General features: G+C 41.1%; 1 protein-coding gene across 2 annotated transcripts in view; it reads left to right on the top strand.

The window, feature by feature from the left end:
- Positions 1-24,664, top strand: part of rusc2 (RUN and SH3 domain containing 2) — a 34,633-nt gene that overhangs the window by 1,350 nt on the left and 8,619 nt on the right. For both annotated transcript variants that reach the window (XM_079343136.1, XM_079343135.1), the window contains exons 2-4: positions 16,137-17,846; positions 18,682-19,264; positions 23,600-24,286. In XM_079343136.1, the coding sequence (XP_079199262.1) occupies positions 16,287-17,846; positions 18,682-19,264; positions 23,600-24,286 (2,830 nt within the window). In that variant the 5' untranslated portion in view covers positions 16,137-16,286. The remainder of the gene's footprint in view (positions 1-16,136; positions 17,847-18,681; positions 19,265-23,599; positions 24,287-24,664) is intronic.

Below are 24,664 nucleotides of genomic sequence, written 5' to 3'. Positions count from 1 at the left end.
TTATTGACATATTATTGAAGGTGGTTGTTGTTGTATTATTGACATATTATTGAAGGTGTTTGTTGTTGTACACCCACCCAGGCTTTTATTTTGTAGGCAGATGGGCAGTACTTCCTGATAAGTTCTGGTTGCTGTATGATTGTTGTTCTCAGGTGCGTAACATATGCTACTTTATGGTGAGGATGCAGATATTGCTTAAAAGGACATTATAATTGGGTGGTGTCATGTCTGAAATGTCAACCTATAATGTGTTACTTTGAAAATTTATTTGGGAAAGATATTCTTTTCTAGTAACAAAAGTAAAAATGTCACATTTCTTGGTTGCTGCAGTGATCAGTAGACTTCATGTCTGATGCATTTTGTGTAAAGTGATGTTTTTACAGTCGTCCTGGGATTCCTGTATTGCCCCTCCTTTAATGTGGTGGCAGTGGTTGTTTATATCTGTGAAGCTTCATTTCTTTCATGACACCAGCAACAAAAAGAAATCAATGCAGGTACTAAAGGTTAATAAGATGTGATCCAAGCTGTGCTGTGAGAAACACATGATAGATCATCTCAGGTGGAGAGCACAGACCAGAAGACTTGAATACATGGTCATCCTCTGTTATGTTAGCTTGTGTTTTTCTGCTTACATCGAGGCCTCCATAATGTAGTCATATTTTTTTTTTGTGTCAACATTTTGGCCCGCTAGTTTACTTCTGAAGGATAATCAACCACAAGATATGCAGCCGTTATCAGAAAATCTTTCTTTAGCGTTTGTTTTCTACTTAAATTGGCATTTGCAATAGTTGCAGTTAGCAGTTGTTTCACGTCCTTGTAGCAGCATGTGCATTTGTTGTATGTGTCAATTTGACTCATATTAGTTCTGACAGCGGGTGGAGTTTTATGCTAGGTCTGTCAATTCAAACGGAAAGATTGAATAATAGGAAAACAAGTTATTGTATGCAGATTGTATTGACTCTCAAGTGAGTTAAGATAGAGTACAAATATACTGACAAGACTCCAAACTCACAATAATGAGGATTTGCTGCAGTGAAACACCATAACATGACGAATAAGTCTACAGTCTACATACATGGAATCATTCAGTTCAATTCAATACAATCCAAAAAATGTTATTGTCCCCCGGGGGCAATTCAAACAAGCACAATTGCTCCTGCAATTTGTGTGTTTTTGCACAGAACCTCTATAATTTAAGATAAACTGTTTGAAGTCACTGATGAAACACATAACCAGATCAAGAGATTTGAATATAAGCAAAACAGGGATTTGTATGGCCCTTAAATCAACTACAAACTCTCACTTTTCAGATTAAAGTCACTGTGGATTTTGAATTTATAACACACAGGGATGTGTCAACAAAACTGCAGTCCTCAGACCCGCAGCACTTCTTCAGCAGGACACAGATGTGGTTCTTGGACTCCTCTTGGTTCCTCAGTCACTAAATCTTAATGGTCAGTCTTGCCAAATTAAATTCCTGAGTCCAGACTGTGACTTGTGGTCCTAGATACTGAAGCTATATCTTCGTCTTATCTTTGATGCTGTTCATCAATTCTTAAGGAGGGAAGTTTAGCTGTTTTTTGTCTTTTCTTGCTATGCCACATTTATTTTTGAAATAGCCTTTTTGATATTTTATAAACCACAGCAAAAACCTTTACTGTTTATATAATAATGTTTAATATTTATTTTTGTTGATCAATTTCTGGATTATAATTTTGAACAATTGACCCATTAAACAACTGCATGCTAAAATAATAGAACCGGTTTCTGGAGCTCATGTGTTGAAACTGCTGGCTCTGCTGCAATTGTCAAAAAATCTGTTCAGCAAATTTCAGATTTTCATCTTGATTGACATGAAGTCGTTGTAACAGCATTCTTTTTTGTTTTGTTTTTACTTCATATTGTGTGCAATGAGGCTGATGTTAGATCTTTCTGCATCACCAGTCAGTGTGTAGAGACCTGTGAATAAAGCCTCAACATTGCTGCCATGCTCACATTTTCAGACCATCACTGGTTCAGAGTGTCTGCAGACGGGTCTGTTCTTAAAGTTCAGCTGCTCCAGTCTTGGAATGTGTCACTCTGTGTTACATAACTGAGAACTGCAGAGGCCGGATGTGAATACTTTCTTTTAGTGTGTTTGCATGCATGTGTTTGATATGTCTCAGAGTGTGCAGTGGTTCAATCTCTGCTGTGACTTTCTCTGGTTTTGTTTGTGTGCAGATATCACGCATGTCCCTTTGTGTGTTGTCTGGTTTCTATGAATAGACTTTTTCAACTCTGGATATCTGCAGCTACATCGAAAAAAATCAACTGAATGTTTTGGTTGGCTTATTGTTGAAGTTTGTAGGTTGGTGAAATTTTTTTTAGAAGTGTTTAAGGCCTGCCAGCAACTTGAAACTCTTTTTTTTTGTGTTACTCAAAGCTTGGATCATCATGTTCCCACTGTTCTCTTCTATCCTAAAAATATCTGTAACTATGCATACATTTAACATAGGAGCTATAAAGGCTATATATATATATATATATATATATATATATATATATATATATATATATATATTAGTTATAATGATAAAGGTGGGTGTGTGTGTGGGTGGGTGTAGGTGTGTGGTGTCTGGAGGTCATTCATTTGGAAACATACACAGACTCTTTAGTTCATGTGTCTCTGTACTATTTTTGGCCAGCTCTATGAATCCTAAAACTGTAGCTTCAGACAAGTAGCTGTTGCTCACAGGCTATGCCTATTTTCTATAACATTACTGGATTTATTTTTAGTTTTGTTCCAAAATTTGAAATTTTGAGTTATATTCATAGAGGGGTCTCGGACATGGGTTAGGGTTAGAAAAACACAGACAGCAACATTTTAAACAACAGGATTAAATCGTTTGTCTGAGGGCCGCTCTGTTTGACTGACAGCGGACTGCAGATAACTGTTTCTGTCGGTTTGGAAAAATCTCCTTATAACCAAGATGGAGTTTGTTTATTGTTGTTTTTTCACAGAGTTGGGCCCGAAGCAAAAGAGGAGAGCGCACATGAGCAAAGAGCCACAGCGCATTGTTCTAGGTTACCAAAATATAGTTGGGAAAATAACTCTTGAAAGTAGCTTGTGCCACGGCACTATTCAGGCTTAAGAAAAAAGCCCCAACTTTTCTTCTGCTGATGAGCATAAATGTCTTCACAGTCAGCTGAGCCCACCTGCACTCACCAGCGTTTTGGCCTTGGTCATGCTTTTGATGTTGATGCTAAATTTGTGTTGGGTATTTGTCAAAAGTGTTATCAAAATGCTAGGAGTTCCTCAGGGGACCCACAAGAGTCCTTTGCTGTTTTTGAAAAAGTGGATTCTTTGAAGTTCTTTTTGTTTTCCTATCATTCGTGATGTGGTTTATTTGTTAAATTTTAGTAAAACTTTCCATAGTTTTAACGAACATTGCTACATGACTTTTACATTTTGTGAAATTCAGGACAAGTAGTCTCAAACAGTCAAAAGCTTCTGTAAGAAGTTATCAACCCCTGTGGATACAGGTGTAGTTTATCTCTTTGCCAACTCTTTGTTTTAGTGTTTGTTAGCAAAAAATCTCATCCTGACTGAGGGATATTGTTAGTAAAATGTATCTCTTATTAAACTTTTCAATTTAGAATCCATGAATAGTGTAAGTCCAAGTAAAAGGCTGCATGGCAGAAAACAATTCAGCTTGATGAAAATCTTACCACTGTATTACTACTTTATTTTTGTCTTTATACTGTTTGTATGTAAAATATCAGAATCTTGTGGTAGAGTCAGACACTCAGGAAAATAAATGTGTGCATAGTGGATCGTTTGCTTTTGCCCCTCTTGCTTGTTATGGAAGTTGTGTTCCTTTCATGGCTCTCGGCCCACAGTGCTTCACTGATTAAAAGGCATCCAGACAACTGTTTGGGCAAGCTGGGAGGCTGTGTGTTTGTGCATGTTTATTGCTGCAGTAAATTAATGTTCCCTATTCCTGCTCGGTATTTTGTCAAACTGTGAAAGAGCATTGAGAGCTTCGGGGACAACATCAATATACTGTGGACATTTTCACCATTCTGTTGTGTGTAAGTGAACTGCAGTCTGGTAATTGGACAATGACTGGTAGTTGAGCTGCTGAATGACGGTAGAAATATGGAGTGAGAGGTCATTGCTTAAAGTTACAAGTTAAAAGTTTAGAGCGGATCTCAGTGTTTGGATCAGAAATGAATGCTGTTAACATATAAATCCCTCAAGCCTGAAGCTGAACTGAAGGCATCAGTGATTTCTAATTATCTAACTCCAGACTGCGATTCTCTGCTGCCTCTGCAGTTCCAGAGTTACTGGCAGAAACATGCAGCCTGATGACGAGATTGTTACTCAGAGTAAGATGAGTAAAGACAAGAATTACCAAAAGAAATCTGTTGCAAACATGAAATAGATTTATGTTTTGGTTGTGTTTTTGATGAATAGTTCATGTACGGCATACATTTTAGGACATCCTCAGGTCTCAGACGAAGGTGTCAGACCTCAGACGAAAAAGCATCAGTTCTCAGGAAAACCTCCGTCGGGTGTCAGACCTCAGACTAAACGGCCTCAGATGAAACTGTCTCAGACTAAACGGCGTCAGACCTCAGACTAAACTGCCTCAGACGGAACTGCCTCAGACGGAACTGCCTCAGATGAAACGGCCTCACACATATTTATTTTATTTATTTATGTATTTTAAAATTGGGGGGGAGCGGAGCGTTGCCGGGGAACATGAAACGTCATCAAGATGCGACCACAACAACCCTGGCGCGTCTATGGGCGCGGAATGAAAATACACAACAGTAAGTTGTTGCGCCAGGGTTGTTGTGGTCGCATCTTGATGACGTTTCATGTTCCCCGGCAACGCTCCGCTCCGTTTCATCTGAGGCAGTTTTGTCTGAGACAGTTTCGTCTGAGGCCGTTTAGTCTGAGGTCTGACACCCGACGGAGGTTTTCCTGAGAACTGATGCTTTTTCGTCTGAGGTCTGAGGATGTCCTAAAATGTATACTGTATTCATGTCATTTGTGAAGCAAAATGGAAACAATTCTCTTGTTGATGGGAGGCTGTCTGTACAACAAATGGTAAATGGTACCAAAGGTTTCACTTTTTTTTTATTTTTATTTAAATTAGATAGGAAATCTTAATGTAATCAGTGTCTGACTCTGGATCAATCAAACTCAAACATACCCAGCTGTATAATCATTAGGGACTTTTACAGTACACGTGTCTTCCAAAAAAATAGTCACCAAATGGCATTCATTACAAATTGATGAGTTTTGAAGCAGGAACAGTACTTCCCCCCATCTCAATCTCTAATCTGCTCTCGGTGGGCTGACTCTATCTAGCTTTTGCCAGAAGAGCCAGTTCTCTGAGTTGGGTTGGAAAACAGAAGATGACTTATTATTTTACTTTAAATTGGAGCTCTTTTGTTTTTTTTGTCGTTTTAACCAAGCCTGTGACCAGCACATTGCTGGGTCAAAACGTCCCTTGTTTTCTGTGAAAAAGGCATTTTTCCAGCCCTCAGAAAAGACACACAACTAGTATTGTTTTGTGGTTTTATTTAGATGCCACTTGTTTTTCAAGGATGGAGAAGGAGCAATATCTCTGTTGAAAGTCATCATGAGACGGTAAACAGAAATTATAGTACCTTTTTTGTTGTGGCCTCCTATACTAAAAACAATGTGGGATTGTGAGGCAGTTAGGCTGTAACCATCTGCAGTCCATCTTGGTTGGATTTTTGTGTGTTCAGCAGCAGCATGGGAGGAGGCCGATAAGATACAGTAGATGAAAGGAAGGAAGATGATTATAGAGGCAGAAGTGAGCAAAGGAGAGACGCATTAAACTGCAGTGCTCACAGGAGAGAGAGTGGAGGAGCAGAGATTGAAGCTGAGAGTTAGAGGGGAGGATGGGGTAAGCATTATGGATCGAAATGAGGCTGAGTGAAAGGTGTTTGGAAAGTGACCAGAGAGAGAAAGAGAGAGAGACAGAGATAGAGAGAGACATTTTCAAAGAAAAGAGGTGCAGCTTTTGAAAAAATTATAATTTTTTATGATTTATTTTCAATTCAATTCAAAAAACTTCATTTGTCCCCGGGGGTCAATTCAAGGGCACACAGAGCAGCAAATGAACGACAGTGCAACTATGCTAATACTTTTATCCAATCAACAAAATTGTTCAAATCAAGCAAATTGTCAAAGAAGAATAAGTGTCAAGAGTGCAAAGTTAAAGTTAGATACAAGGAAGAGCAGAGAGTAAAGTGAACTGAGCTGATGTTAATACAACTTAAAAAACACAAGTTAGATTCAGGGGACAGCGACGGAGTAAGATGTTTCATGCAGCCTAGATTAGCCTATAGACCTAGTCATGTTAAGTTATCCTTGATTTAGTAAGATCTGAAACACATGGAGATGCCGTCTTCTGTTTTGTTTGTCACCAAAGTTATTAAGTTAGTAAAGCCAAATTAAGTTAAGCCTGCCACACTTTGCATGCTGTGGCTGGATGTCAGCTAACACTAATATCTGTCAGCGATGGCTGTACGCTAGCACTGTTATGCAAGAGGAAGGAAAGTGTCTCTAAGCCGTCAGAGACGCTGAGATCAAGGTCAGGTGGTAATCTTGAGCTCACCGGGAACACTCAGGTAAAGATAGTTAGAAGTTTGCTTCATGGTAAAGGTACTACATGTAGCATTGTTGAACTAAGGTTGCAAGTGGGACATTTGTAGGTGCTGTAATGATTTATTATTGAGTTCTGAATTTGCATGAAAATGGACATTGTTTCAGCTCAGTTTGCTCTTGAAGAAACTGCCCTTTTCTGGTTTTGTGCCATATACTAAAATTAGTTCACATTCCACCAAAGCAATCCTACGAGGTTAAAAGCAGCACTGACGTTAGCAGGTGATAGTAATTGGAGATCTACTATTGAACAGTGAAATCTTCACTGTGAAGCAGCAGCAAAGAAAGTACCAGAATAAAGAGACAGCTCAAATTCACAGTATTGCAGTTGCATGTATTATTTTCCCAGAAACCATTATGATAAATTGAGCCCTGTCCAACTTCAGTGGTGTTGTTGATATGTGAAGGATAAGGAGATGTATGTACTGTGTGAGTAAACTGATCAATAATGCGGCATAATACATTTACAGATACACACATGCAGCCTCTATGTAAAAGGCAAACAGCACAGATTGTTAAATATGAAAGTTAATAGCCTAAAGGGCTAGTAAGAAGTGTCATAGCCTCATATAGGCTTCAATATTAAAATGTGGAGGCTGCATCCAAAGCCATTTTACAGTTTGTGGTGTTGAGTCAGATTTTAGTATTTAACACAAGTGGAGTTTTCAGTACAAACAGCGTTTTTGTGAAACACTGAGTTTTTATTTATTCTCTTTTTACTTTTTAAGTTTAGCTTGTCGCCTTGTAGAAATGAACAACTTTTAGGATCAGAATCAGCTTCATTGGCCAGGTAAGTTTAACACACAAGGAATTTAACTTTGGTAGATTCTGCTCTCTCTGTGCAATGTAAACATTAAATATTAACAATATATGCATATTTGCACAAGGAAAAACATGTTGGGTATTGTGGACGTGTTGCTTTATCAGGTCTGACTTTCTGTCACTGGGCTGGCTAGTGAAGGGAGGAAATGTGTACACTGAATACATGGCTCAGGGTTTTCTATTTCCTCTTCTGCTCATCAGGCGACATACCGTAAATTCCGGACTATAAGCCGCTACTTTTTTCTCACACTTCGAGCACTGCGGCTTCTACTCCGGTGCGGCTAATGCATGGAATTTTTATGGGGGACAGTGAGCTTCTGCCGCAAAAACATTTGACTTCGTCACGTCGGATCTTAATATCAGTCATTTTGCGCTTCATGCACGCACCCTCATGATGGAAAACACACGGAGAAATACATATGATGCAGCTTTCAAGTTAAAGGCGATCGACCTGGCTGTCAAAGAAGCTAACAGAGCTGCTGCACGTTAAGATGACACTGACAGCGACAACAGAGACTGAGGAAGTGAGTAATGAAGTCATTCTGAGGCAGTGAATGGATGGACTTTTTCTTGTGAAATATATTACGGTCATCTTTTTCATCAGCCGTGTTACAGACACCGTCGGCTAGGCTTCGTATTGTAACGGTTCATGTTGTAAAGTCAGTAGTTGATAATGTGTTCATAATTCCGATTATGTGGAGAGTCAGTGAATGCACCAGCGAGAACGTGTTGAGTGGCTGTATGAGAGAACGCTGGGGGAGAGAGTTGGATTGTTACGGCAAGTGATGTGTTGCTCTCCGCTGTAAACGGCGTGGTCACGGCCGACAGTGATCGGGTTATTAAAAGTTATTATTTGAACGCTCTCGTCGTCCTTTAACGTCCGTACGGACGCTACAGTATTTGCGGGTGTTACCGGTAGCCTACGTCTGTGTAAATAGCTCTTGTTATAGCGTGGACACCTGCGGCTTATAATCAAGTGCGGCTTATATATGTACAAATACATTTATTTACTTATTTTTAGCCGGTGCGGCTTATATCCAGGTGCGCTCAATAGTACGGAATTTACGGTATTTTGACATCCTGGCTGGACGAAAAATAAATCAAGTGAGACGAACAAAAATCACTCAAGAGTTTCAATGCTGTTCAGTTTCAGTGTTTCTCCTATTTCAGCTTTCCTAATCTTTTTTGACACTGCTGGCAGATGGAGAATGTGTGCAACAACCCCCCCCCCCCCCCACACACACACACTCAAACACACACACACACACACACACACACTATGGGGGGTGGATCCATTCTAAATGCATGTGCACCAGTCATACCAACGTGTACCTTGCGCCTGCAAAGACGTCTGCAATCTGACCAACGTCTGACACGACACCTACATTTTCCATAGACTTTGAATAGTCACACGGGCACAATGCACACGTCACGTCCGCATGCGTACATGATGCGCCTCAACACGTTAACGTGTTAACACTTTAAAGCGTATACACACATACGCCACACCTGCATGACACCTAACAATATACATATATTAGTCACACGTAGACGCAGGTGTGGCGAGAGTGAAGCTACTTTGGTTTTTGAGGAGCTTCACTATTGAGCAGCGTCTGCGTGACATGTAAGCACTTAGAAAAAATACTCACACGCTGAGGCGTGTACACGTATACGCATGTGCAAGTAAGTAAGCTTGCATGAGTGCTGAATATTATTAAGTGCGAAGTGGTATGTCCCCACACGTGGAACTACCTGACAGTTTGACTTTCTAAGTCCTTTCTTTCTGCGCTCGCACACGCGTACACGCCAAATCTATTGTTGGTGTAATGGAGGCCTTATACAAACCCCAAACACTTGTTTTCATCTAAGGTTACTGAAGCTTTAATCTAGATACCGACATTTTCTTTGACCTACACATGACTTTGTGGATTGGACAAAGAGGTTATCACCATCAACTTTGTGTGGTTTTTTGGAGTGAAAAGAAACCGTATTTGGATAGCAAGATGGAGCTGGAGATGAGTCAGGAATTGGCAAAGGCTAAGTTCGCTATCAAAGTTATTATCAGAATCAGAAAAACGTAATTAATCCTTGGGGGGAAATTCACATGTGATGAAGTGATTGCATTTATTCCACATTGGGTAGCTTAAATGCTAAATTCTGTTCACTGGGTATACCAGAGAGAATATCTGCTCGAGTATGATGGTAATGAGGGGAAAGAAAATGTTTCATTCACAACCCTGTCAACCATCCGCAAACAAATTAGGAACATTTTCTGCTACGCAGTGATGTAGATTTAACTTACTGGCCCTGAATTAATCAGCTGTTTTGTCCTCGACACAATAAGCTTGTATTCTTTTCTATTCTTTTGTACAAAAAAGTCTCACAATAGCCTTCAGTGAACACAAGTCGAGTGTGGAAGTCATCCATCATGGTAAATGCCGTCTCCACCTTCTGGGTCGTCTGTCTCTGTTGGGGCAGGGTGTGCCTTCTCTTGGATGTCCTCCTCTCTGGCTCAGACTCATTCCTGGAAACACAGTCAGTGTTATATAAGAAGGAGGATGTCCTTTGTTATAGCGCTGCTTTCCTCCAGTGTGTGTGTGTGTGTGTGTGTGTGGGTGTGTGTGTGTGTGTGTGTGTGTGTGTGAGAGAGAGTTTGTAAGTAGGTCAATTTCCCACCCAGCTCCCCAAAACGATCACATACAGTATTGTGGGGGTTTTTTCCCAAAGAACCCACTGAGGATATTTCTGTGGAAAAAATCAAAGCTAATTGGCTCTTATTAGAACCCTCAAGGATCTGTAATAATCTGAGTATTGACAAAACCCTGTGGTATTTCTCTCTCTCTCTCTCTCTCTCTAAGCCTCTCTCTTAGCCAAACAAACCAAATCCAAAGCTTTACAAAACCCAAGATAGAAAGTGCTTTTTGTTGTTGTTGTTGTGATAATTTGTTGCATTTATCAGACTGGTAGAAATCGTTGTCAACAATTTCCCACTCGATACAAATTGATACAATATTAATAAAGAAGTGTAGTTGAAAGTATTGGTTAATACAAATCAGATGATTATTATGCATAAGCAAAGCGATGAGAAAATGTATAAATCTTACTGCAATAAAGCCGCCTTATAACCAATATTGGAGAGGAGCATGTTCAGGATATTATTTTGCTGCACCTTACACTTTATAGAGTTTATCAGCAGTATTTCTGACGTACATTTTCAGATATTGTTCACAGGGGAGCATGCTTAAAAAAATGTCATCATGGCTGGATATATACACGTTTTTAAAGGTACGTGACATAGAAAACATGTACTACTGGTCCTTTAATTTACTCTATAAAGGTTTGTTTTGTTTCAACATTTAAAGCAATACAGCCTGAAGAGAATTAAGAGTTGTTTAAACATGTACGGGCTCCAGTAGAAACGGCACTAAATGAAACGAGACGTAGTACCCCCCTCTCTCAGAGGTTGCCAGCACTGGTGCTGTTGTATAAATGGACCAAAGCCTTCCTGTGTGTGTAAAGACTCAAACAAATTTACATTCTCAGGCATTTAATGCACTGAAGTCCAAACTGATTTCCTTGGTTACCCCAGTGTGTTTCAGTGCATTCATCTGATTTCTCCTCTCTTTTCTGTGGTTGTTTTTCTCATGCCGGCTCTCTCACAGCAACCCCCTCCCCTTCTCCTCTGATTGGCCGATGTTGTAGCTATGGTTTCTGATGTTGCGTGGGAAATAAAATGTGATTGGCCAGACTCAGCTTCTTTGTTCTTGTTAACCCTTTATGACATTTGATCTGCTGTTAACTGGTAATAACACAGATTTCTGTGGCGCTGTTGTTGGAAGTGAGGACATGCTTTGTCAAAACAACAGTTTAGAAGCTTAACTTGATCTGTGTCATTTTGGACATTGTGACACAGCCACTGAGCAACTTTTCACATTTTTAATGCTGTCCTTCCTTAGAAGTTGTACTTTATTCACAAAAACAGCATAATGGAGTCTTTTCAATAGTCCCATTCAGCAGTGTCTCTGTCCCAGTCTCTGTGTGTGGACTTGAATGCTTGAATAGCCTGAAGCTCATCTGCATCTCTGCACGGCCCTGCACTTGTAGGAGACATCACTGAGCTCTGAATCACACAACTCTGCTGCCGAGCGATGCTTGTATGACAAACATCATTTCCTCTGATGTTTGTGTGAAGTGACACAATTCTGAGATCATATTTAGGAATGCGTGCTAATTTTTAGGAACGCAATTCATCAGAACATCATTCTAGACCAAAAGACTGATGGAAACATTTTTAAGCCAAATCAAGTAGTGACCTAAAATATGACTGCCAAATGTTTTATGGAAAATAGTATATAGGACAGTGTTTTAATCCATATATGAATGAGACCATTTTTTCTATAGGCCATGCAGCACAGCCATCCCATTGTTGTAGCAGTTTGCACGCAATGCATCCTGGTACATAAGAACTGAGCCCCCGGAGCTGGAGAACTTTGTACTTTCTCGATCAACCTATAGCACATCCTGAAAATCGAATACAATATGAACTTCAACACTTCAAGAAAAAATAGAAACATTCATTTAATGTGCAGAAGACAGAAACGACTGAAGACAACTATTATAACTACCATTAAAGTTTCTATATGTAGAGGCTTGAAATGAAGCCATGATGGTGTACAAAATAAAGTTTCCTTATGGCTGTAGTTGGTGGTGCTCCCTGCTGATCAAGTAAGACTCTGGAGTGTCTGCTGTTTCTTTTTCATCACAAAGGTAGATTACATGGAACTGTTCTATCTCTACATTGTTTTTCGACAGCACTAGAAAATAACTAACGAGCAGTTTGATTCTGTGACAGAATCACAAACATTTCATCAAGACCAGACAGTTTTGCCAGTAGCTTGTCTTAATATCCTTCTCTAACACCAACACCGTTACACAACCAGCCTGCAGCTGATCTTCTAAACCAATTTTAGCTTCATCTAGCTGGTGTTAACAGTACCGGCTTTCTTTGTCTAAACCATCAAGCTAATGGTATAAATGTCATTTTCTATTGACTGGAGCCATCACACCAACACATTACAAAAGTTATATTGAAAGGATTGTTTTGGAATGTGTACTTAAAAACATTTGTATATAGGCTTGAACAAAAATGCTATTTTAATGCTCGGAAAAAGACAGATAGAGGTTAGACCTGATGAGTAGTCTCTTAGTCTGTAGTCTCTTTGGTTTTATGTAACGTTAGCGTCTCTTACTGTCTGCATGACATCAGCATACTAAAGCCGCCGCAGTTGTTTTCTATCTGTTAAGCAATATAGAAGCAAAGGTAAATTAAAAATGTATTAGAGTGCTTAAAAATGTATCAAGCATAGTCAAGTTTAACAAATATGATATTGAAAACAGAAAACAGCCCAAACACTTGAAACTTAATTCATGTGAAGCTTCTATTCGGAGTTACCGTACTCGAAGTATTTGTTACACTTTTTTGATGAAACAGCATTTGTATTAATTGTTCATTTAAAATTGGCATTTATGAATCTGTGAACAGTTTAACATCTTGTCTTGTTTAGGACTTGACAAACTAACCTCTCATCAAAGCTTATCAATCTATTGACTAACTGATTGAGATACGTTTTCAGTTTCATGCTCAGTGGTGTGACTTGTCTTTTTCATAAAATCTTTATTATTGACTGCTGTTGGTGGATGTTGTCATTCCTCAAAGTTCTGATCTGAGCAGTGATATGCTGGATTAGATTTGTGTGCTAACAGTAGTTGTGATGCTGTATTTGAGAAGCCGTAATTAAGAGTCAGAGCTCGTTGGGTTCCACCTGAATCAATTCTGCCTTTGAGTTCACTCTGAAGAGGAACAACTCTCCTACAACTACACTAAAGGGGACTGAAAGCAATTTATATACATTATTAGCTGTTTAATGCAGTGACAGATACATTGATTTGGCTGGATAATTATAGATTTGAAAATCATCTAAAAAACTGTCAAAGGTCAGAAATGTTCCTCACTTCCAGCTGCAGCAGGGAGCTGCTTTTTTTTTAGAGCTAAAAAGGTTGAGATGCACTTATCTGCTGCCGTGACAGCAAATACCAACCACTTCAGATTTAAAAAGGTTATTCGTCAAGAGTGGCATCTCTGTTATTAGTCTGCTCCTGAGTTAGCATGCCTCATCATGCTAACATTTAGCTTTAGACCTGCAGTCTGCAGCCTCTGCTGACCTTTCTCTCCTCTCTTTATTTAGCTGTAAAAATGACAAAGCACTGTTCACTGCCTATGTGCTCATAAAGGTTTCATCAGCATTTGTAAAAACACCATGTTATTGTGAAAATATGTCTTTGTTTGTACATCTTTGTGCTTTTCAATTTTTCTTGGCTTTAGAAATCTTTGTAAATGTTATGAAAGCGTTAAACAGGTTCTTCTTTTCTTTCTATCTTAATATTATGTAAATCTTGAACATTTGGGTTTTCCTTTGTCACTACAGCACTGACAGAAAGATTTTCATTTTGAATTAGCTTTTAATCAACCAACTTTATCTGGGATTATGTTTTACTAAGCAGGTATAATAGAGGGATTATTCGAAGGCTTAGTTAGCGGTCGTCTGGTCCAGGTCATGATCTGGTGAGCAGATGATTAAAAGCAAACTTTCATTCCTAATCCAGCTCATATTGTACTTGATGAAACTTTACATTATAAAATCAAAGACATAATGAAGAATTTAAACAGGCTACATTTTGACTATGCTGAGTCTGATAAGGTGGCCAATAGACACTGAGGCTGTTCAGTAACTTAGGCAACAGAAACATCCATGCGTCTAAAAACAGCTGTGCTGAAAGAAATAAATGTACCGTAGTTGTTTCATATGAATAAATCATACACAATCGTTTGGAATAACAGGACACTCACAAAGTAAACACATGCTGACTAAGATTGTCAGCACATACCAGACTGCTTTTCACACTGTGTGTTACATTGTGGCGTGACAGCCCACATTGTGTACTGTAACACAAAGTCTAAAGAGATCCAAGTACGTTTAGATGAGGGGACCAGTGACAGAAAAGCATTGAGACTCTTTTATTATTGTGGAGTCATCTCAGTAAATGTAGCTCAACACAACTCTCTTTGCAGGACAGAAACTACTTTATAAAACCAAACAGAATCAGCTAAAAGCTACTGCGATCTAAACACACCATGACTTTTGAGAACATCTTAAAATATAAATTATGTAAATATATATGAAAATCTTTCTGTCAGTGCTGCAGTGACAAAAGAGAACAACATGTTCAACATTTACATAATATTAATATATATATACACATATATATATACATATACGTAAACACAGACACACACACGCACATAGTCAAATTTCATATATTCAAATTTCATCCATTAACAATCACTTTTTAAGTTAGTTTTTTTTTATCTTAATGATTTTGAATGTATCTGAGTTACAAAAATGTTCGTATGAAATGTCTCAATATGCTTTGACACAACCTGTACAGTATGCTGCTATTTTCTTGTTGTCCAATTTGTTGGCTATAATTAGACTAAGGTAGCACACCTTCTCTGGGAGTTGTGTGTTGACATTTGCAACAACCATATGTAACTCTTTAACACTGCAGAATGAAGTTTAGTCAGTACAGACCTTGTTGGTCTGTGATAGGAAGATGATGTACTAGCAGCTCATGCTTGAGTACTTTGAAAGTGCATATGGTGCTAAAACTATTCCATAGTTTTTAAATCAGATTTCAAGAAATGAATGAGCACTCATGCAGAAGATGTGCTGTTTCTTTTGAGATTGTTGTTTGAGACAGGACAGAAGATGCAGTGGGACACATTTGCTGTACTGTGAGTGTGTAATTTAGGGTGTACCATGCAAATAGCGTTGAGATCATCGCTCTGTTTAAGAGTCAGCTGTTGATGTATGTGTGTGTGTGTGTGTGTGTGTCTGTCTCCATTGGCCTCACTGTTTCCAATTCACATGGTGCTGAGTCACTCTGCTCCATGTCAGACCAGAAGCTTATGATTCTAATACTGGAGAGACAGAAGATGAGCTTATATAGTGTAGCCCTAAAGACTCTTCACAGCAATTTCTGTTTGTCAATATTATTTTCAGCATTTTTATAGCTTTATACAAATTTTATTATATTGTAAGAAGACTTCCATCCATCAAAAATGCTAAGATATGAGTTACATTGCACGTGATTTGAAAAAAACAAGATTCTGATCCACTGTGAGTTTGAAGTGATAATCTCTTTGACTTGATTTTTTGATGTCCTCTTTTTGTCGCCCCTTGAGAATTTACTACAATAACTTTCACAGTTATTGTTTTTCTTTTTTAGCTAGTTTAAGAAATGTTCTTAGAGACCTTAAAACCATGTTGTGGGTGAACTGGACTTTAGTGTGTCAGAGAAACAACATTCTTTAAGAAGAAAATGAGGGGAGAGAACTAAATCGAATGACTGAGAGGGACCCATGATGTTTTCATACCATTGAAAACATCCTTTTTAAATATATTGAGCTTGTGCAAAAATGAGCTAAGATGAACTCATTGTCCTCACTCCCATTTTGGTTTGCCCGTTTTAATGTCTCCCCCCTCTCCTTCTCTCCTCTCTTATTTTCCAGATGTACCACTCTGACCATGGCGTTGACTTCCCTGACCTCTCCTTTCAAGTCCCTGGCAGCCCTGCAGAGCTAGACCCCGCAAACACAGTGTGAAAGCGTTCCTCTATATATCTCCCCTCCCCCCACACAGGCCTTCCCTTCTCCTTGACCATGGACAGCCCTCCTAAGCTTTCAGGTGAGACCCTGATTGTGCATCACATCCCCCTGGTGCACTGCCAAGTGTCAGGTGGGCGGCAGGGTAGCTGCGGGAGCTCCCTGAAGAAGAGCAACCCTTTCAGGCAACCGGAGAACCTCGGTTTAAGTCGCACCACTTCCCTCCCAGAGAGAGATGTCCTTCAGAGAGAGGCTCTTCTCTACAGCAGTCTCATCCAGACTTCCGGCAGCCCCTGTTCCTCCCGCAACGGCGGGAGAGCGAGGCAGGGTGGAGGGAGAGGAGGCAGCACTGCTAGTGATGATTCATCGTTTACCTCGAGTAACTCAGAGGAGCAGCTGATCACTGCTCACACTTTGCCCCGAGCCAAACCGAGGAATAGGAACCCTTTACGTCACAATCCTTTCCTGCTGAACACAGAGGACGACGAACAGGAAGAAGAGGATGATGATGGGGACAACCTCAGTGGTTACCTTGAAGACTCTTCGTTTCACCTGCACAGTGACACCAACTCTGGCCTCGATGACGTGATGACTTCTTTCCACCTCCACGACCTTGGCTTTGCTCACGAGCCCTTTCTTCTGCACAGCTCGGTGGGTGGAAGCAGTAGGGAGTGCCTGAGAGGTGTAGCGTCAGATCTCTCAAACCACCTGGAGGACTTGAAAATCCTTGGCTTGGACAGCCAGCGTCGCCATGGCAGCAGCGGTTCCAACATGTCCATGGATTGCGGAGAGCAGGACTGGGGCGAAGACGAGGAAGAAGACGAAGACCACCCTATGAGGTGTGGGCGAAGCAGCAAGACAGGCTCCTACTCGTCCAGCTCCTCCACACAGCACTGCTCCTGCTGCGTGCTCTCCCAGAACTACCCTCAGCACTTCGCTGAGCCTTTCTCAGAGTGCCAGCAGGGTTATGGCAGTGATTCCTCCTGCAACAGCTCAGATGGCGTGCTTGTAAACTTCAGCGCAATCTACAACAAGATGAACAATGGCATCCCGGACAAGACTATCGTCCCCGGGAACACCAACCTCAACAGCTCCACCGACCACTCCTGCACCTCATCTGTTTCTGATCCCCATGGAAACCAACAAGACTCAACCAGAGGAGCCTTCTACTTCGACCTCCACACCTCCCCATCTGAATCTCCCCGATTACTGCAACAGCCCTCCTGCATTGACGGCACCTTCCTTCATACACGAGAGCCACACCTTTCCACCTCCTCCAGCTGCTCCTGCGCGGTGGAGCACCAAGGGGCTCTTGACCTCGACGCCAACTGCAACTCCTTCCACCCTCCACATTCAGGTTCATCTGGAGACATAGCGTCCTGTCTGCAGAGCCAGGCGCGCTTGGTTGTCGCCACCCAAAACTATTACAAACTGGTGACCTGTGACCTGTCATCCCAGTCATCCCCGAGTCCTGCAGGCTCGTCGGTCAACAGCTGCTCCGACGAGCACAGCAAAGGCAGCCCAACCCCGACCCAGCCCAGCGAGTACTTCCTGTTCAGACAGCGAGCGGATGAGGTGGGCGTTGAAGAAGAAGACGAGGACAGACAATCCCCTAAGGTGAGTTGAAAGTGTCTATAGTTTTACAAACTCATCATTTCAATTAATCAGAATTCAATCTATTCTTTTAAATACATCTGAAAAATGAACAGATTTTTATTGTTATTTAGAATCTATGTTTAAAAACTGCTGATAAACGAAAAAAACAAAACTTTTAAATCAACTTGCACAGTACAATTACGGTATAGAGAAATCAACCACCCACTGGGAGGAGATCTCGGTTAGACTCAGGGTTCGCAGGAGGGATTATACTGAATATCCCGTCTGGACTGGGAACACCTTGGAATCCCCCAGGAGGAGCTGGAAAACATTGCTGGGGGGGAGAGAGATGGATGTCTGGGTTGACTTCCTACGTCTGCTGCCACCGTGACCCGACCTCGGATAAGTGGAAGAACGTGGATTGATGGATATTATACAGTGTTTACAACAACAGGCTGGTTAGATTGGAAAATTCAACCATCAAAAGAATTATGAAATCAATCAAGCTGAAAGCCCTGTGACAATTGTATTTCAAACAGCTATGGCACTGGAATTAGTCTAGCGCTTGCTGAATTTACATCTCACTGACAGTCTAGGGATAGAACTGGTGTCTGAGGATTATTTTAGCAGTCATGTTAAACTGAAGGCCACGAGTCAGGAGAAGTGCCGCGGTGTCAAAGATAATGTGGTGTGAAGGCATTTTAGATTTTAGGCCTTTGGTTTGTTTTGTCAGATTTGTCTCCTGACTAATCCTTAGTTGTAACTAACTTAGTATTAAAGAGAATTTGACTGTTGTTTTTTCCCCCTCCTTCTTTTTTTTTTTTTTTTTCTTTTTTTTTTCACTTCTTCTATACAGCGGGATGATCATGTGGATGGAGAGGAGGAGAAAGAAGAAGACGAGGAGGAGGAGGAGAATAATCAGCAGGCATCTGGTAGAGCTGAAGCTGCTCCTGCAGTGATAGAAGGCCAGGTTTATGTTAACGTCTCCCCTCCTTTGGCAACCAGGGGTGTCATCGGCGGCGGAACCTCTTCAGGAGGCCGTCTCCGTTCTCGCAGCTACGACCGCAACCTGGACAAGTCTCCCTCTCCTCGACTCGGGTCGCTTGAGCGCATGTTGAGCTGCCCCGTCAGCCTCAGCGAGAACGCAGCCCCAACCCCGCCTCCTCCTCCACGAGTCACCTCCTTTGCAGAGATCGCGAGGAGCAAGCGAAGAAACGGAGGAACAGGAGGGTCACCGCCGCTGAAAGCAGCCGCAGACCCCTTCTCCTCCACTTACTCCACCCACTCCCACTCCTCGGTGGATTTCTCTCCGATCCCCGAACAGCATGCGGAGGTCGACAGTCAGAGCCTGTCACCTGTACCCTTCACCAGATGTTACAGTCATGGAAGCATTGAGCGACAACTGGAGGGGGCAAGGGAGACCAGGACCAAGGCTGAAGGTATGTCACTTCTACTTTTTGATTGGTCATTGCTTTATCGAATACTCACAGTGACAGATCTACCTTGACAGATGTCACAAAGTGTTAATGTACTTCCAGTTTAAAAACACAGGTAAGCTTAACATCCTTGTTTACTAGAAATGAGACAGTTGTAACAGTTGAACAAACACAAAATTAGCATACCAAATAACAGCCTTAAAGAAAACAATAAGACAGCTGTGGGAAGAATGTGAATGCTTTTATAAACTTTTAGTTATTTGGCCTATCCAAATGGAAGTGATTTTAACCGACCACGCTTTGCAAAGCCTTTGTCAGGAAAAAAAGGTAAGGTGAGACTCAACTTCCCAGTTCCAACCTCGTCTCTCCGCTCTTGGAGTTTGTCCTTAAATTGTTTTTGACTATAACTCACGGTTAGATGACGAGCCAAATGTGAAACCGACAATGGATGAAGGAACACTAAAGACATTTAAATGTTGATTTAGATTCCTCGTAGCATCCTTAAGACACAAAGAAACTTTTCGACAGCGTAGCAACATTATATAACGTGGAGATGTCTTTGTTATTTTTCTGTATGTATATTTGTACGGTATTTACGTCTGTTTAGACTTCCTCTCTCAGGGTTAAAAAAAATCCCCTTATGCCAGCATATAGAGGTGCTTCAAGCAGAGTGATGCAGCGTGTATCCTCAGCTTTAGAGGGAACGAAGAGTTGATGTGGGACGAACATGTTCTGAATAACAATCAGGTTAGAGAAGCGAGAGCAGAAACCCCCTATCGAGCTCGACATCAGCTTCTGAGTGTGTGTTTGTGTATCTGCATTAGTGTGTGTTATTCTTTATCGGGGGAAAAAATTAGTCAAGCTCCGACATAGTGATTGTCAAAATGGTGTCCCCACTTTCTTGGCTAAATATTATCCAGTGTGGTGTCATTAAACCATGCTGTGACTTCAGTTGTAGTCTGATTTAATAATCAAGTGGTTACAAGAAACTATAAAATAAAGCAAGAACATTATTCTATTCCTGTAACTTCCTGTTTTACAGCTGAACCCTTCTGACCTCTCTGCACGGGGAGACAAACGACAAACTTCTCATCCTAAAAGGAAATGTGATTTACTGATGTATAGACATGATGTATTTAAGATTTCCCATGTGATTGGAATAAAAACAGGAAGCATGCGGAAGAAATATGGAAAGTAACCTGGAAATTTGGACACACATTGCTTTCAAACAGACTAAAGCTGGATGATGTATCTCTTTGCTGATCATGTCCTCTACATGTTCTTCACTATAAATGTTTAACCTGTAACTCACTGTCAATCCATAGCCACCTCAGTTTTAATATAGGTTTGTTTCAGAGCCAGTAAACACCTCGTCACAGGAGCTTAAACTAAGAGACTGACAACAGGCTGATGTGTCTTATTAACAACTCATGACGCAACCATACGCTCTCTTTTTATCAGTTGAAAATCCACTTTTACACATTTATTCATCCCTCAGGGAAAAACTTCTACCTGTTGAAATGCTTCTCCTGTAAATGAATAATACACCTGATTGTTAATGAGGTTCTGCTAACAGAAAGAGACATATTTTCTCTAGTATCTACAGGCTTAATACAATCCTTTTTATTATGTGCCTTAGTGTATAACAGTGTATGTGGAGCTGGACATGCTAAAGTATGCACTTAAGTCTGTGTGCATCGTAGTTTGCTTTTTTCATGAAGGCAGATATGTGAGTTTATGTACGTTGCGAACACAAACCTCTGAGCTGCCTGCTGTGTGTTTGGTTGGATAAGCACACACACACACATGCACACACACATAAACAGTGAATGCTCTGAATTATTTTGGAATGAGACCAGGACAGTAATAAGAGAGGAGTGCACCAGGAAAGGAATGTCCTATAACGCTCCAGCTGTCTCCTTTTATTCTAAGTGGAGCCTCTAAAATCCTTTAATCAAACTACACCGCTTGTATAGAAATCCATTATGATGTTATTATGATAATGTCCAACTAACAGGCTACCTCTGCTGGCTTCTTCAACTACTAATTCTAAAAGAATACATTAAAATCCAAGTAACATGAATCAATATGGTGTCAGTTCTCTAAAGAGTTTGTGTCTCCTCTTTTTAACGTTTCAGGAGGACAGATCAAAACTCCAGAAAACAGACAGAAATAGGACAGTTCATGCACACGTAGACTTTTACTTTGAAAATCAAATGTTAAAAACTTCCCATGTGAATTGGATTCTTTTACAAGATTCGGCTACTGGTGCTTCTCCCTACTGAAGTTTGCAACATGAATGTTTGTAACCCAGCCATGAGGTGATCATACAATATGAACAATATATGGGTCAGTAAGCAGGATTGGATGAATGCATTACTATTTTCTTTCGCCTATAGAGCTCAAAAACTGTTTGCACCAAAAACACCAGATTTCATAAGTCTTATCTGCTGAGTAATTCCCCTAATTACTGTTGTTTCAAAGAGACCGCTTGAACCATATCTGAGTTAAAAAAGTACAGCATTTACTATCCAAACAGACTACACTAAAATAGGCTAATCTTGCAATAATGACTGAGGGAATTGAGTTCAGCAAATTTAAAGAAAAAAAAAAAATATGGGTTAATATAACATTTTCTCAATGTTCCTGAAGGTGAAACATTTTTCTATAGTCAGATGTTAGAAAAGGGCTTGGCCTCATTTTTCCTGACTTTCTTTTGCTTGTTGGTTGTCTTAAGCAATGAAACTACAACAATGATGATCACATAGAGGGCAGGTAAAAGATTGAAAAATAAATGAGAGAAAAATGTCACCCCTAGAAATGAGAAGAATCAAACATGTAGGTATAAAAACAACAACCATTTGTCTAATACTGTATGCAGCCGGTCATGGTTATGGATGATAATGAGAGGCTGCACAGCATCTCAGTTCATATATATTATTCATCAGACTTTACTTCCCTCAGCTGAGATGTTTCACCGCAGTGTACCGGCCTCTTTAACAGCCTTTGGGATGCAGCTAGCTCGCTAATGATGCTAACATGAGGAAGGGAGCTGCAAAGGAAAAAACTCAGGCCATCTAATGGATTCATTTGCGAGAGAGGAGAGAAGCTGAGGAGGAGGAGAAAATGGAGATTGATTTGGGAAAGAGGGGAGGAGGAGGAGGGAAAAGGAATGTCAATTAGAGAGATGCTGGAGCAGAATAGAAGAGGGAAGAGAGAGGGTAGTGTTTCTGTCCTCCATCCCCGGTGTGAGCTCAGGCCTGCTGGGTGTGTAGCCTTCCTCCCTCCCTCAGTGTTTCTACCGCAGCTCAACGTCCCCCTCTGTGGCAGAGATGTATTACTACACCCGTCTGAGGTGGCAGCAGTGGGCCGGCCTTAGGGTGACAAACAGCTTGCGCAACACAGTCAACGTCACATACTCACTCCTGTCTGTAATATACTGCGCTGGATCTTTGAAAACACACTAACAGGCAGAACATACACAGAAGGGGAAACACACTGTGTCTGTCTCAGTGGCAGAGAAGAAGTACAGAAAAAAGGCTTCTCTTCCTTGCTGGTGTCTCTCCTGACGCAGTGCCTTCAGGTTTATTCTGTGTGTGTGTGTATGTGTCTGTCTGTCTGTGTGTGTCTGATAGTGTGTTTAGGTATGTGTATGTGTGTGTGCACATGCACCTCAGAGCAATGTCTACAGCGGCATGGCTGCGTGTGATAAAGGCTTTGTGACTCATGACTGGGCAGTTTTTCTGTTAGTCTGTATTTTTGGTTTTGATGTGACCGTCACTTTCATACTGCTTAGTAAGAAAGGATTTCATCTTCTCAACTATAACTCTTAATAACGCTTGTTTTAATCACTGGCTCGAGTTTCTGAACTGTGAACACTTTCTCTGTTTAATATCACAGTGTCTAAATGTGTTGGTGAGAAACCTTTGGCCTGAATTAAGCAATAAAAGAAGAAAGCTTGAAATAAGGAGGGATTATTTCTCACTGCATTTATGCTTAATAACATTTAGTTATCTAGAAGTTATCAGCAGATTAATGTGAAAAAGTTTCTAAATTAATTTTATATCCATTATTCCAATTATCTAAACCACAATACTCATACCAAACTCAGTCACCACTGTTTCGGGTCCATCTAGCTATGAGTTTGACATTTTGATTTACTGAAAATGTACATCCCTGAAACAAGTTCTTCCTTTGTTGTTTTTTAAGCTCCAAAGACTGATTCTACTCTGGGTTGATTTGTTTATGTAGGCTGTTAAAAGCTAAAGTCATAACTTCTTTTCTTTCCCTTTTTCTTCCATCCTCTTTAATTCTGCTGTCCCTCTTATTTTCATGCAGGTGGTCTTTCGACTTCCTCGGACAGTCGCCCGGCGGTGGTCCGCTACAGAAAAGACCAGCGGCCCACTACCCTCCCCATACAGCCCTTCACCTTCCACCATCAGTTTGCCTCCAAACCCCCACAGCCCAAGCCCCTGCTGCCCCTCTTGACGGGCTACGTCTCTGGGATGCAGGCTCACTCCAGCTCCGGCTCGGGGTCTGACTCTGGGGGTCAAACGGGGGAGGATGGTGAGGATGCAGCTGATAATGTTAACAGGTACCAGGGCTCTCTGGCTACAGCAGGCCCTCCCTGTTTAGTTCGACCATCGCCTCTTGGAAGCTACTCCCCGGTTCGGCTCCAGGGGGCAACCAGCTCTGGGACCTGCTCCACATGCAGCCCGAGCCCCAAGCCGCCACACAGTCTCTCCTGCCCGCTTTCAGCAGGACTTGGCCCTCTCCACACCCCATCCTCAGGGAAGCACGGAGGGGGTTCTGTACCGCTACCATCTACCCCACCACCCCCTTCTCTGGGGATGAAGAGAGGGGTGGTGCCTCCAATGCTCCCAGCGGTGCAAGGACACTTTTTCCATCCTGGAACTTTACCCAGTATACCTGCTCTCCACGCTGAGACTCTGAGTCCCCTTGGCTGTCTGGATTCTGGAAATCACACAGAGGGAGGCAAAGGACCTGGAGCAAGGACGCACAATGGTAGGTTTTTAAGGAATTTGAGAGGGTCTTTGGAAGTTAGAATGAGTAAAACATCCTCAGGGTTTAAAACTGTGATGACATTTGCCTGATGTTTAGCGCTGATCATACAGCAACAATAGAAGTCAGTAGTCTTGGTGGGGCTCCAGTCCATACAGCACAAAGTCTTTTAAAGTAACTGTAGACAGTTTTTGTTGTTTTTTCCATTTTATCCTTCCTAGAGAAAAAGATAAAGAAGCAAAATGCACATCATTTGTCCTTTTGTAAGTGTGGCAAAATAAACTGTGAATTTGTGCAGTCCCCTTGAAACGTTAGGCTTTTATGTTGTGTTAGAGAAAAAAAACCTGATATTTTTTTTTAGATTGGTAAAGGAACCAGTTT

Source organism: Symphodus melops (assembly GCF_947650265.1).
Source record: "Symphodus melops genome assembly, chromosome: 1".
Taxonomy (NCBI): domain Eukaryota; kingdom Metazoa; phylum Chordata; class Actinopteri; order Labriformes; family Labridae; genus Symphodus; species Symphodus melops.
The sequence above is the reverse complement of the archived record's forward strand: the minus strand, read 5'-3'. Positions and strand labels throughout refer to the sequence as shown.